The following is a 12,980-nucleotide window of genomic DNA, read 5'->3' on the forward strand; positions in this document are numbered from 1 at the left end:
GGATGGTTGGCAAGAAAACAAACATTTTTCTTTTAAGCCAAAGTTAAAAGGTCAAATACACTGCTGGCAGGTGTCGGATTTAACATTTCTTTGCTCACATATGGTCTTACTAAGTATTTTTAAAACAACGCCCAGGTCAAAGATGTACTGAAGAGACACACATATTGTATAACTACAAATGTACAAGACAGTAGTTTAATTAAAGTAGTATATGACAACAGTGTATAGCAGAATAAATTAAGCATTAAGTAAAATGAAATACTCAGATGTGTTTATGGAGCTGACGTTTGTGTAATTTAATTTAAGCACATTTATATGAAAATACTTCATGATGAAAAACAGAACAGGAAAAAAGTTACAGCATGAGGTATCAAAGCAAACTGCTTATGAAAAGGCGGAATACAGTAAGGAGCAGTGGCTTTTGTTTCTTGAACATGGAAGATATGCCTCATAAATGATATTTTTAAAAAACAATTTCCATTCACAGATAGTGAAAAAGTCTTAATATGGCAATCTTATGTGGAAATTCTATACAAGTGGATTCCTGGTGCTGTGTGTAGGAGATTTAACCTTCAAAATTTCCACAGTTGACAATCAAAGCACTCAGTTTCATCATGACCAGTTTTACAAAACTGTGTGACTCTGTAAACTTTCATCAAGTGTCTGTAAACCTCCTTCTAGAACTTGTGCCATAATATTTCATAATTAGTGTGTACAATTCATTTATTTGATTTTTTTAACTGTTCTTGTGTCGACCTAGTCTACTGTATGTGAAGAGTAGACATCTGAAATGATTTACAAATTGATAGATAAAGATGTCCCAGGCAAGAAAGAACATTTTTTGGAATGTCTCCTGACTTTTTGGTCAACTGACAGGAGATCCCAGTGGTCCTATAGCATATCGATGGTGGCTGTAAAGACTCATTTCAGTTCTGTTTATTTTCCATACATATAAAGTACACAGACTGTTTCAAAATGGAATCAACTGAGACCACCTATTTTGCAAACTTTAGTTACTCTTAACAGATTCAATCCTCATGACATCAGGCAAAAGGCAGGCAGTGTTGGGAAAAGAAGCAGGGCACACATAGACAAGCCAAGACAGTTTACAATTGTCACATAACATTCCTTCTATGTCTCTGGAATGACTGCAGAAATCAAGAGTAGCCAGAAAAAAAACAACATAGACAAATAAAGTACCTGGAGATACCACACAGACAGAATCATTGGGTCAGGAGCAAGATATATTGCTCAATTTGTACATGGTAGTAAAAGTTTGAAATTCAATGGCTGCATTAAGTGTCTGTGCAGAAGGCTTTGTGACAATCTTAAGTGTCTCATTTGATTAAACACTTATACTAACAGCACCGTTCTTCCAAACTGATTTCAATTATGTTTGGTGCAAGCAATAATTCTGCAGACACTGAAGTATATGTCTAACAGTTATACTGTTACCAGATTTAATGCAGAAAATGTACTTCTTAATCTAAATTTGCATGATGAATGAGGAAAATTGACACAGAAGTTCAAAGAGTAGCTTAATGGGCTGACAAAAAGTATTATAAACAGAAGTTTCACTGCATTTTAAATCCCACTAGCCCTTAATATTACAGCTGAGACTGCTGGGTTGATGGATAAACCTTATGCAGAGAGCTGTGTGTTCATCTGGACTTTTATTAGCTTTTGCTCAAGTGCTGTTGTGCAGCTCTTACAACGATCTGAATGCTAATTGAGACCTATGACAGTCTGCCCCTGCATTCTGGCACATATTGGGAAAAGTGTGGGTTAACATTAAATTCACAGAAATATCATTTGGCAGTAAATCAGTGTGACATATAGTCACTCTGAAAGAGGTAAATAATTGTACTATAAATCATGTAACTACAGTATTGCTTTCTTCCTGAGCTAGAGTTCTTCTATTATTTCTTCTATTATTCTTTTTAATACTTGTGTTGTGGATGCTAATCTGATTCCAAGGGTTTACATCAATAAATAAATTAGACTCAATGAAGGAAAACATTTGAAAACGTTTAGTAAGTTGCATCAAATAGTAAAATATTTTATACATGAGTGAGATACCTTCAGTCATTTCAAAAACATCCATCCATTATCCAACCCGCTATATAATAACCACAGGGTCACGGGGGTCTGCTGAAGCCAATCCCAGCCAACATAGGGTGCAAGGCACGAAACAAACCCCGGGCAGGGCGCCAGCCCACCGCAGGGCACACACACACACACCCCCACACACTAGGGACAATTTAGGATCGCCAATGCACCTAACCTGCATGTCATTGAACTGTGGGAGGATACCAGAGCCCCCGGAGGAAACCCACGCAGACACAGGGAGAACATGAAAAGTCCACGCAGGGAGGACCCGGAAAGCGAACCCGGGTCTCCTAATTGCGAGGCAGCAGCTGTGTTTCAAAAACATGTAGACGACTAATATGTTTAGTAAATAATGTTTGTCATACTATCAAGAGATAAACGTTTGCTTCATCTGTTGAAACATAAAAGCCAGAGGCAAGATGAATAAAATAACTGCCCAATGCATTCTTTAGCGGCGGCATGGTGGCACAGTGGGTAGCGCTGCTGCCCCACAGTTGGGAGACCTGGGGACCTGGGTTCGCTTCCCAGGTTCTCCCTGCGTGGAGTTTGCATGTTCTCCCCGTGTCTGCGTGGGTTTCCTCCGGGCGCTCCGGTTTCCTCCTACAGTCCAAAAACATGCAGGTTAGGTGCATTGGCGATTCTAAATTGTGCTTGGTGTTTGTGTGTGTCCTGCGGTGGGTTGGCACCGTGCCCGGGATTGGTTCCTGCCTTGTGCCCTGTGTTGGCTGGGATTGGCTCCAGCAGACCCCTGTGTTCAGATTCAGCGGGTTGGAACATGGATGGATGGATTCATTAGCTTTCAATTTCAATGATCTATTAGCCTACCTACAAACATGATACGTGGGACGTTCAAAAAGTTTCTGCACTTTTGTGTTTTTGTTGGAAATGGTGAAGGTGGCAGGAGTAGTAATTAGGCATTAAAAAGTTGGCAAGACACTGGGAAAATTGCAAAGGAAGATGACTATGTAGAAAAGTGATGTAATTTGTTTTTGAAATTCTTAATAGAATTAAAAAAAAAGAGCAGAAACTTTTTGAACATCCCTCGTAGAATGTAATGGTTGCACCTGTAATTATAGAACCAGTACAGTATAAACCAGAACAAAAGGAGATTCAGTAACACAATGTGACATAACCAATTCATTATTAGATAATGAAACTATATTTTTCATCTCAAAAGACACATAATTAAAAAATTGTCAAATCACACAGTAACATTACTAGATTGATAAAAAAAAACTTTTCCTACCTGTTCCAAGAAACAGGACATGATATTTTCCATCTGCAGCATTTACTTGGTCAACTGTTATTGTTGTATATTTGTAATCTGCATTTGTTCTCACCAGAATTGGCCCTTTATACATGGGATAAATTGGATTGTACATAACTGGATGATTCCTTACAAAAGTGACTACATCATCTGGAAAGTCTTTGGTTGTCAAAATATTAGGAGTGAAGGCTCCACCCGGACACTATAAGAAAGACAAAAAAATATGCATATTATTATTATTTGTAGAAATTATACATATTTTTTGTGTTTGCTCTGTGGAAATGGTAATCAATTGCACTGTATGTATAAAGCTCCTGGGATAGTTTTCACTGGGAAGTTTGACAGTTCTTCATATTATGCAACAAAGCTTCTTTTATGTTTGATCAGTGTGTATCTGACAAACTTTCTCCTTGTACCCTTCTTATTTTTTCACTACAGTTTTGTTGCATTTTTTTAACTGTGTGTGTACCATTCAAAGATTAGCTCTGATCATCCATTATAAAACCACTTACTAGATTTAATGGTCATGGCAGGCCGGAATTTAGTAAGGCATATTCAACTGCAGTATAAAACTACACCCAGTCATTCTGAGTGAATTAAGCGTCACCAGTTAAACTAGCTTGTGAGTATTTGGCTAGGGAGGGCTTTAAACCAAGGAGTCTTCATTAGTCAGGAAACAGCCCTAACAACAATGCCAGTATGTTATTAAATAAAAGTAGGTGAATCAAATTCTGAATTGTATTTAAAAAGATAAAAAACAAACTGTACTTATTTATTTATTTACAAACGGTTATCAGACTTTAGAAAGACTTCATCCAATATCTACAGATTCACAAAACCTCTGCCTACAGAATATCCTATCATTATTAGGAGTAGTGACTGTTAAGAATGCTGTGACTTCAGAATGTAATTTCACATTACACCAGACTACCTTTGTCTACAGCACTATTTTATTCTTAGATGTATTATACAGAAAGTTCTCTTCCACACAAGATAAAATAGTACTCAACAACAGGTTTGGTGCACTGGCAGGTAAATCCATTTTCTTTCTAGTCTTCCCTACAAATCGAACATTTCTAACTATAAACTAATGTCTGAGAAAATTCAACTTAAAGAAGAGCTCAGCTCAAGGCCATTATTTCTTAAATGTAGAATACAATCAGAAAACAACAGTGATGTCGCAGATGGTTATGGACAAACATCATGCATGCTGAACAACAATGACAGAACAAAGATGAGTTTACTACAGTTGTACTCAAAATTACATTTTTCATTTAATTTTTTTTTTACTAAGGTAATTTGGTTTCAGTTACTGGGTTTGGGTTTAGCATTACTCTTATTATATTTGGTGTCTACCTCAAGAAATAGCACTTGATATTTACAGTATATAGCCAGAATGTTGGCAGTTGAAACTGAGATGTTTACTTGAATGTCTGACAAGCTAAACTGCACAGTTTGCTTCACCCAGTTGTTAACTTCAACTGGCTACAAAGGGGTTGAGGATTTTTGTTGAGCTATTAGTTCAGTATTTCATGAAAAGCACAGAATAGATCTGTTTCATTAGATCACTTACATTAATAATATCATTGAATAACCACTATAAGCATTGCAAGAAGACAAGGTTTTAAATTAAGAAATAAGCAATGCAACTATGATATCACTTGGATGTGGCTTTAAAACATTTTGCTGAACCACTCTAAACTGATGGAAAGCCTTAAACCAGTGTATTGGCATTTTAATTAAGTTTAGTTTGTCTGTATATTCCATTTTTTACTAAGCACATGCATAGTTTGCATACATTTATATACATGATACAGTAACAATAAAGTTGTTAACCCTATAACTATTATACATATAAATCTATATATCAAGTTAAATAAAGCATTAAACAGAAATTTATATATTTGGGTAACACGTAAACATACTTTGCTAATAAAACTTCCTCCTAGCAAAAGAAGGTCTGTTTGACAGGAAATACACATATTATAGTATGTATAGAGAATGAGGTATTTGTTAATATGTTTAAAGTTAAGAATTTGAAATTGCGGGTTGATTTGTTTCGAACCTATTCGGTTCGCTTCCCGGGTCCTCCCTGCGTGGAGTTTGCATGTTCTCCCCCGTGTCTGTGTGGGTTTCCTCCGGGTGCTCCGGTTTCCTCCCACAGTCCAAAGACATGCTGGTTAGGTGGATTGGCGATTCTAAATTGGCCCTAGTGTGTGCTTGGTGTGTGGGTGTGTTTGTGTGTGTCCTGCGGTGGGTTGGCACCCTGCCCGGGATTGGTTCCTGCCTTGTGCCCAGTGTTGGCTGGGATTGGCTCCAGCAGACCCCCGTGACCCTGTGTTCGGATTCAGCGGGTTGGAAAATGGATGGATGGATGGATGGATGGATGGATATTCTGAGGTATTGTTCTTCACAATTTTATTTTATAATGATGTTTCCACTGGTCAATCACATAATGTATGTGCATGTGCGTGTAATATACTGTTTCTGTGATTACACACTATTTTAAGTTAATCGTTTTTACATCAGTATACATTTTAGCACTCTCTAGTGTTTTAACCTACACTCAAACAAGTCCAAATACTAAATTTAAGTTAAAGTTACTTACAGTGCCAGGCCTTGGATAAGGAATCCTCCCTTGATATGGAACCCACTGGTGGTTAGGACCTTCCTTGTGTGCAAATGGCCCATTGAACACAGTCAAAATATCAGCCATATTGTAAACACACACAGCAGAACCTTTGAATACTGAACTATGAACAAGAATTAGAAAAAAGAATTAATAACATAATTTTATACAAGTTCAAAACAAAATCCAGTTGTGTATTATATTTCAGTGCATCAGAGTGTGGCCATTTGCAAGCTTATTGCCTCTGCAATGTCAGATCTACATTTGAATCCAGACAAGACACTGTTCATATTAGGTTGCATTATTAGAGTACATGACTGCTGGGGTTTTCTCCGAGTACTCCAGGCTTCTACCACATTTCAAAGATGTTACGCTAGGATCTACTGACAAATCAAAAAGTGTGTGCCATTCAATGGACTGTTATCCTGTCAAGAATTTATTTTAACTTGCTTTCATTGTTGCCAGAATAGGCTCAAAAGATGGATTCAGAAAAAAAATGTTGAAGTTAAATTTCATAATTTTACAGTGAACACTATACATTTAAATTTCATGTGTTTTTGAACTGAATTGTATATTTTTATTACGGTTCACCTGTTTTCAGATCACTTTGTAAGACATTGTGACATCTACTGTACATATTCCTCCAAATTGAAAGTACACCCAGCAGACAAGAGAACAACAACTTCATGCTATGGAGGTGTAGTGATTAGGGCTGCTGTCCCATGACTGAAGTCTCATGTTGGTCAGTTTACATATTGTGCATGAATCAATGTAGATTTTCCTCCATCACTGAGGTTTGTCCATTTCATAGACCTTCATGCTGAAGTGATTGTTGATCTCTAGCTTGTGATAGAGTTTATCATTCAACCATCCATTATTGATTGCTTGTGTTTTGCAATGGATAAGTTACAAAATAGACGGATGGGTGGATAGTAAAACTGAAAATGAATGTAAACACTAACTTTGTTTTTATGGCTGTGTCTGGTACTGCCAAGTTGCTTCATTGCAGGTTTAGAAAATGAATTAAGTGTTCATTGTAAGGTGAGAAGGGTCACTTTTGTCTAACTAAACAAAATGAATTTTTGCCACATAAGGTATGCTGTAGTTGGATAAGTATACAATAATACTCTAGTGAATTTCTGTTGGTCGTCAAGTCTGGGTAAGAACTTTCTCTAAGTGCTTTCTTCTCATCAGCATGCAAATTGACAAACATACCTTGTAACTTAACAGAACTGTAACAGAAATAACTGGTGTATAACAGTGGTGAGCAGCGTCGGTCCTAGAAGACCGCAGTGGTGGCAAGTTTTTTGTTCCAACCCAGTTGCTTAACTGGAAAGCAATCATTGCCAATAACACATCTTATTTTATTTCATGGCTTGTTAGTATTTTAACTCTAAAATATCAGGACATTCTTATGTTTTAGATGTTTTCCATTTCCAGTCCTTCACTTTTTCTTCTTCAGTTTCTTTCCAAATATTTTATTAAACCAGGGACGTCATGAGGAATATGTACAGGTGTAAATGGAAACAAGTTAGATGGAAAACTGCTTGTTCCTTTGTCATTTGCATTTTACTGCTAAGAAAGAGAAATGAAAAAGGTGAATGTTGCTGTTTAAAAATAAAATAGGACATTACATGTGGGAAATCTTAAAAAGCAAGACAACTAAAATGAAGCATAAAACCGTTGCTTGAACAGTAAGTGCTTCATCAGCAGTAAATGACTCCTCATTATGAAAATGTGTTAGAACAAAAACCTGCAGAAAATGTGGCCACCAGGACCGATGTTGCTCAACAAATAGATTAAACTGCATTATTCTAATGACAGCTTTTTACTCTATATTCTTAGATCATCTTCTATCAAAATGATTCTTAGGGTATTTTGATCTTTTTAGCAACTACAATGTAAATAGACTGCATACCAAAAAGGGAAGTCTAGGAGTAGTGCATGAGAAAAACTGTGTGGGTATGATCTCACCATATGTCTAATTTGGCTGCATCCTGCAAATGTTATGGGAGAAGTCTCTAATTGTATTAAATGGATATCATGAACGTAATTTGGTTGAGTGTAGACTTTGGATGCATCACATTGTAAGGAGATAATCATATTTTGCTGATGCTTAACATCTGTTAGAAAAGAGCTAGAAGAGTTTTCAAGCATTTTTTACATTATTGTTGTTAGTCAAACACAATCTACATAGTTGTTTGACAACAAATTCCAAAAATACATTTTACTGAATAAAAAAATTCCACATATTCAGAGGATGTAAAAGACATTCAAAGATTAAGCCTTCTACCAAAATAAACACATTTACCTACAACACAAAATGGTTTCTAGAAGTTTTTCTATAACAGTGGTACTATGACATAAATACTAAGAGTTCATCTGAAACTGCCCAGTGGTTACTACTGATGTCAATGTTTTGGCTAGATTTTGGACCAAACTTCCAAATGTACTAAACAGTTGTTCTGTTTCTACATTTTAGCAGTTTTAGTCTCTTTAGAAAGTTGTCGGTGTTGTCAGTCAGTTTAATGGCATGCACTGTATTGCTTTCTTACGTGTTACCAAATTATGTGTAAGCTGAAATACTTTGCAGACACTGTCCAAATACTCAGTTCATGTTACTTGAAAAAGGTAGCTTTGTAAGTGGCTCTAACAGCTGCAAAAGTAAATATCAAGGCAACCTGTACCCAAAATATTTAATCCTCATTACCATTCCTAACCTTCATATTACGGTTTAGCAATTTTGAATTGATGGGAATGACTGACTAGTTATGTTTGCATGCTGCATGCTGCAACTCTTATTTAGCTACACAAAAATTTGACCATTATTATAAGTAGAAAATGATATAATTAAATGCAATTCTTATTATTAACAGAATAAGCAAAAAAAGCAATGTTTCGTCAATATATACTAAACAGAATTAACTTTCCCTAGTAGCAAACAAAACTAAACTAGCAAGGAAAATCAGAGCCAGCAATGTTTTTTTTTTTCAGATAAGGCCCATGTACATATTTTACAAAATGGTTTTTGTAATCATACCTTGAGGCTGTAAAAATTCCATAAACCAAAAGGGCCTTTGGGTTTTCTGTTTCCAATAAAAAGATATCCTCTGCAAGAAAAAATATTTGTTTTTCCACCAATATTGACATGACATTTGATTACAGAAAATAATTTATTTAGATTTTAAATAAAAAAGTTAGGAATGAGACATAAACTCAAACAAAGTTATTTCAACAGGTTCCCCATAGATTGATTTAGCAATTCCAAAAAAAAGTCTACAATGCTAACTGTTTAATGGTTTACACATTTCTGTGATTGACTAAAACTATTAATTTATATTAACTATACTTAATCTGTGATAATAGTATAATAGCCATATTGTCTTAACAAGAAGAAAAAGTTGCTTTTCCAAAGTAAGGTGTGTAAAAAGTTTACCAGTTTACTGAAAATAAATTATTGTAAAATACCTTCCATGCCTGCATACAACACATGTTTTTAAGTTTACTAAGTTTAGAACTTTCTTTCTGACTGTACAAAAGCTATGTGGATTTCCTGAACTCCTTTGTGATATTTTGAGGAAAACCACAGAAAACTCACGATTGTAAATGCAGTCCACTATACCTACAATGTTAATTGTGACACTTCTACAAATATCACTTGTGACATGCCGACTCAATGGCACATTTCTCAATTCATACCACCTTAGTAGTAAAATGTGAGCTGATGATTACTGAGAAATGACTTTCTAACTTTTATTCTCTAACTCAGTCACAATGGTTTTTCTTGTTTTGTCAAAAAATTAACCATCATTAATTTGATTTCAGACAATTATGACAAAGGGCTGTTCTACCAAGAATAAAAAAATGAGCAGAAACAGAAAAAATAGTGGACCAAGAGAATGACTAATCAAAAAAGTCAAGAAAACCAACCAGTGGTTGTAACAGAAATCAAAATAATACCAAGAAGGCCTAGCCCAATATATTAATATGAAAATTCTCGTCAAAGAAAATTCTAAAGCCATGAAGTAATTCACTTTAAATATTGCAAAGTCCGTTTGTAATTATTGGGAATTTTGGATAACCAGGAAGGGTGTGTGATGCTAACCTGGAGTTTATTTTTTTGCTGCCTGATCCTTTACTGTAAATTACAGTATGTTTCTTGTGTCTTGAATGTTTTGACTCTGGCAGAGTCACTTAATGCAGCAGCTGAGGAACCACCTAAGTGCTGTTTAAGAAGAAGCAGATGATAGTATGACTACTTCGGAAATGATGATGGCTGCAGACTATTGCAATGTGCCTTTTGTGATTTTCTTTAGATTCTCTGGTTTTGATTATTGACTCTTGAATGAAGGTACTATTTCTGGTTTGTGATTTTTGGATTCAGTCACTTCTAAGTTGGCCTTTTAGGCAAAGAAGGTTTGGCCAGGGATTTTTCCCTTTCTACTTCTGACTTTTGTCTATTTTTCTCCTCTTGTGTTTGGGGTCCCGGTGTCTGAAGTAGTGAGGTCTAATAGTTATGCCAGACCTTTGATTAGTGCAGATTTTATTTGTATTGGTTTTGAGGCCTACACCATTTTTGAGCTTATCAATGTCAGGTTTACGACAATATATAACAACCCTCTCCAGCCGAAATATAAATATCTAACTTGGCAAAAGAAAAACTCCTCCTTGACAACATAGTTTGTAAAGCAATCATGTACAATGTTTACAGATATAAAAGCCTTTTCACCAAAAGTTAAACCAACATATTACAACTGTCTGTTGGGAAAATAGGTGTGACATTCCTTGAGTATAAAAATGTGTTAATTTTGTTTATGATTAACAGATAGGCAGATAATGGCAACAGTCCCCAAGCCTGATTATGCTTAGTTTAAAGCAAAGAAATCTGTTGGCTTTGTTTCAGCATAAAATAAATGTGTTAATGCATTTTGCTTATTTTTTAAATCTGTATTTTACATTATTCTTTTCAATGATGTAAATCATTATAAATAAACTAGCTGTGTAAGCCCGTGCTGTAAAAAGCCCGGAGTCCCAGAAACTATTGAATTCGTCAAAAAAAAAATTGAAATGTAGAGATGTCAGGTAATTGAAAGGAACTACTCTGTGCATCTCTCTCCTATGTTTCGTGTTGCCAGCATGTTTGTCTCACTTGTGTATTATCAGCTAAGCGAGTTTCTCTCTTTTCTCGGCCGTTTCAGTTTGGCGACAGAGTCGCTTTCTTTGTGCTTCATGCTGTAGCCTCACACTTCTCTGCCGGACAGACAGACACACACACTTCCATGCGTAGACATTTATATATAAGAAAATGTGCCAAAACACACCTTTGATATATTATTAGATGTAACTCTTTTGTAGACAAGTAATCAACTCCTCCTAATTTAATTCAGGATATGTAATTTCTGTCACATGTCTGCCACTTGCATTTCAATATTTTTATGCTATAAATTCCAACGGACTTAATAACATTGATTACCAACATTTTTGACATGTTCTTAAATTAGAATTGAATATTTGTTTAATCATTCAAAGGGTTATCCATAATAAATTGAGACTTTTGATATACTGTACTTTTCTAATTACGAGTATTCCAGTTAGACACATACAAATCTCATCTCTATTTACTTGTTGACCCAAATAAACTAAAAATGACATACAAAGTGTAATGTTCTTGATGTTTTTGCTGACTAGTAACTCTTCAAATGAAATGCAAATTATTTCCTGCACATGTTGGTTAAAAGATCCTTGCATGCATTTTACTTTAATAAAGAAGATTATAAGATCACAGTGAAATATCTTAATCCAATAATGTAACTGCTTGGTGTTTCAAACTAATAACTTTTGAAAAATAAATGTAATCAACATTTAAACAAGCTTAACAATGTTAGACTTAATATAATTAAAAAATGATAGTAATTATTAAACTTGATCTGTAATTAAGAAAATATGAATTTTCTGTGTTGAAAAAAAATTTGGTTACAAACTCATACTTTGAACTAAGTAGTCTCCTAGATTTTCTCATTGACATACCTAATTCATCAAAATGTGTTTCACCTCCATCATTATCCATAACGCTACACACCAACCGTGCTTTTAAAAAGGTTGTCCATTTGTTCACTAAACTACGCTGTCCACCAATGTCATTCTGAAATGAAAAAAGTGACACAAAGAAAGAAAGAAAGCGCAAAAGGTGTAGCATAAGCAATTGATAAATAAATTACTAAGAAAGTAAAGAAACCATGATTAGTGCAAACCGTTTGGTTAAAGCAGTGTAACTACTTGATTTGATATTCGCTTATATTTTACTTTGTGCAAAGGTAAACCAGTAATTGCACATCATATTCCATTATTTTTTAGAAATACCTAATGGTTAATTATATCAAAACATTTTCTTTGAGACATTTGACATAATGACTATGATATTATTATTAAAAAATATTTATAATTTTTCTTTACATTGCAGTAGATTAGCCTACTTCTTTCTTAAAAATAAACTTGTTAACCATTCCATAGCCCACCTAAAACACAGATGACAAACAATTTATCAGAGATGTACGTTTAGTTAATTTAAATTAATTGAAAATTGGTCAAAAGGCATTAGTCTGCATGCATGCAAGTATGGGATTATGTTTAGTTTCATGGAAACACACTATACCTACTGGACATATTCTAGCAACCATGGTGTGAATGCTCTTCGTGTTCCCATTGTTGTCTGTCAGTCTTTCTCTAAAGAAGAAGTATAATTTCATATCATTTGGGTCAGAGCCATCAGGGATGAGCTGAGCATCAATAAATATTGGTTCTAGAATAACAAAAACAAATTAAAATTGGTTTATCACAATGCACTTTGAGTAATTTCTATTTATTAATGTGTCTCAACTGAAAAATGTACTTTTGGTTTTTGCCTTGTGTCCCACCAGGCATTGTTCCCATTATAGATTTGTAGTTGGTGTTGGTAAAAGTATGTGCAAATGGTAG

General features: G+C 35.0%; 1 protein-coding gene across 1 annotated transcript in view; it reads right to left on the bottom strand.

Moving 5' to 3' along the window:
- Positions 1–12,980, bottom strand: part of sema3c (sema domain, immunoglobulin domain (Ig), short basic domain, secreted, (semaphorin) 3C) — a 176,608-nt gene that overhangs the window by 36,168 nt on the left and 127,460 nt on the right. The window contains exons 8-12 of the mRNA XM_028811866.2: positions 12,662–12,804; positions 12,033–12,147; positions 9,046–9,115; positions 5,985–6,129; positions 3,356–3,578 (exon numbers count right to left, since the gene is read on the bottom strand). Coding sequence (XP_028667699.2) covers positions 3,356–3,578; positions 5,985–6,129; positions 9,046–9,115; positions 12,033–12,147; positions 12,662–12,804 — 696 coding nt within the window. The remainder of the gene's footprint in view (positions 1–3,355; positions 3,579–5,984; positions 6,130–9,045; positions 9,116–12,032; positions 12,148–12,661; positions 12,805–12,980) is intronic.

Source organism: Erpetoichthys calabaricus, chromosome 1 (genome assembly GCF_900747795.2).
Source record: "Erpetoichthys calabaricus chromosome 1, fErpCal1.3, whole genome shotgun sequence".
NCBI classification, from domain to species: domain Eukaryota; kingdom Metazoa; phylum Chordata; class Cladistia; order Polypteriformes; family Polypteridae; genus Erpetoichthys; species Erpetoichthys calabaricus.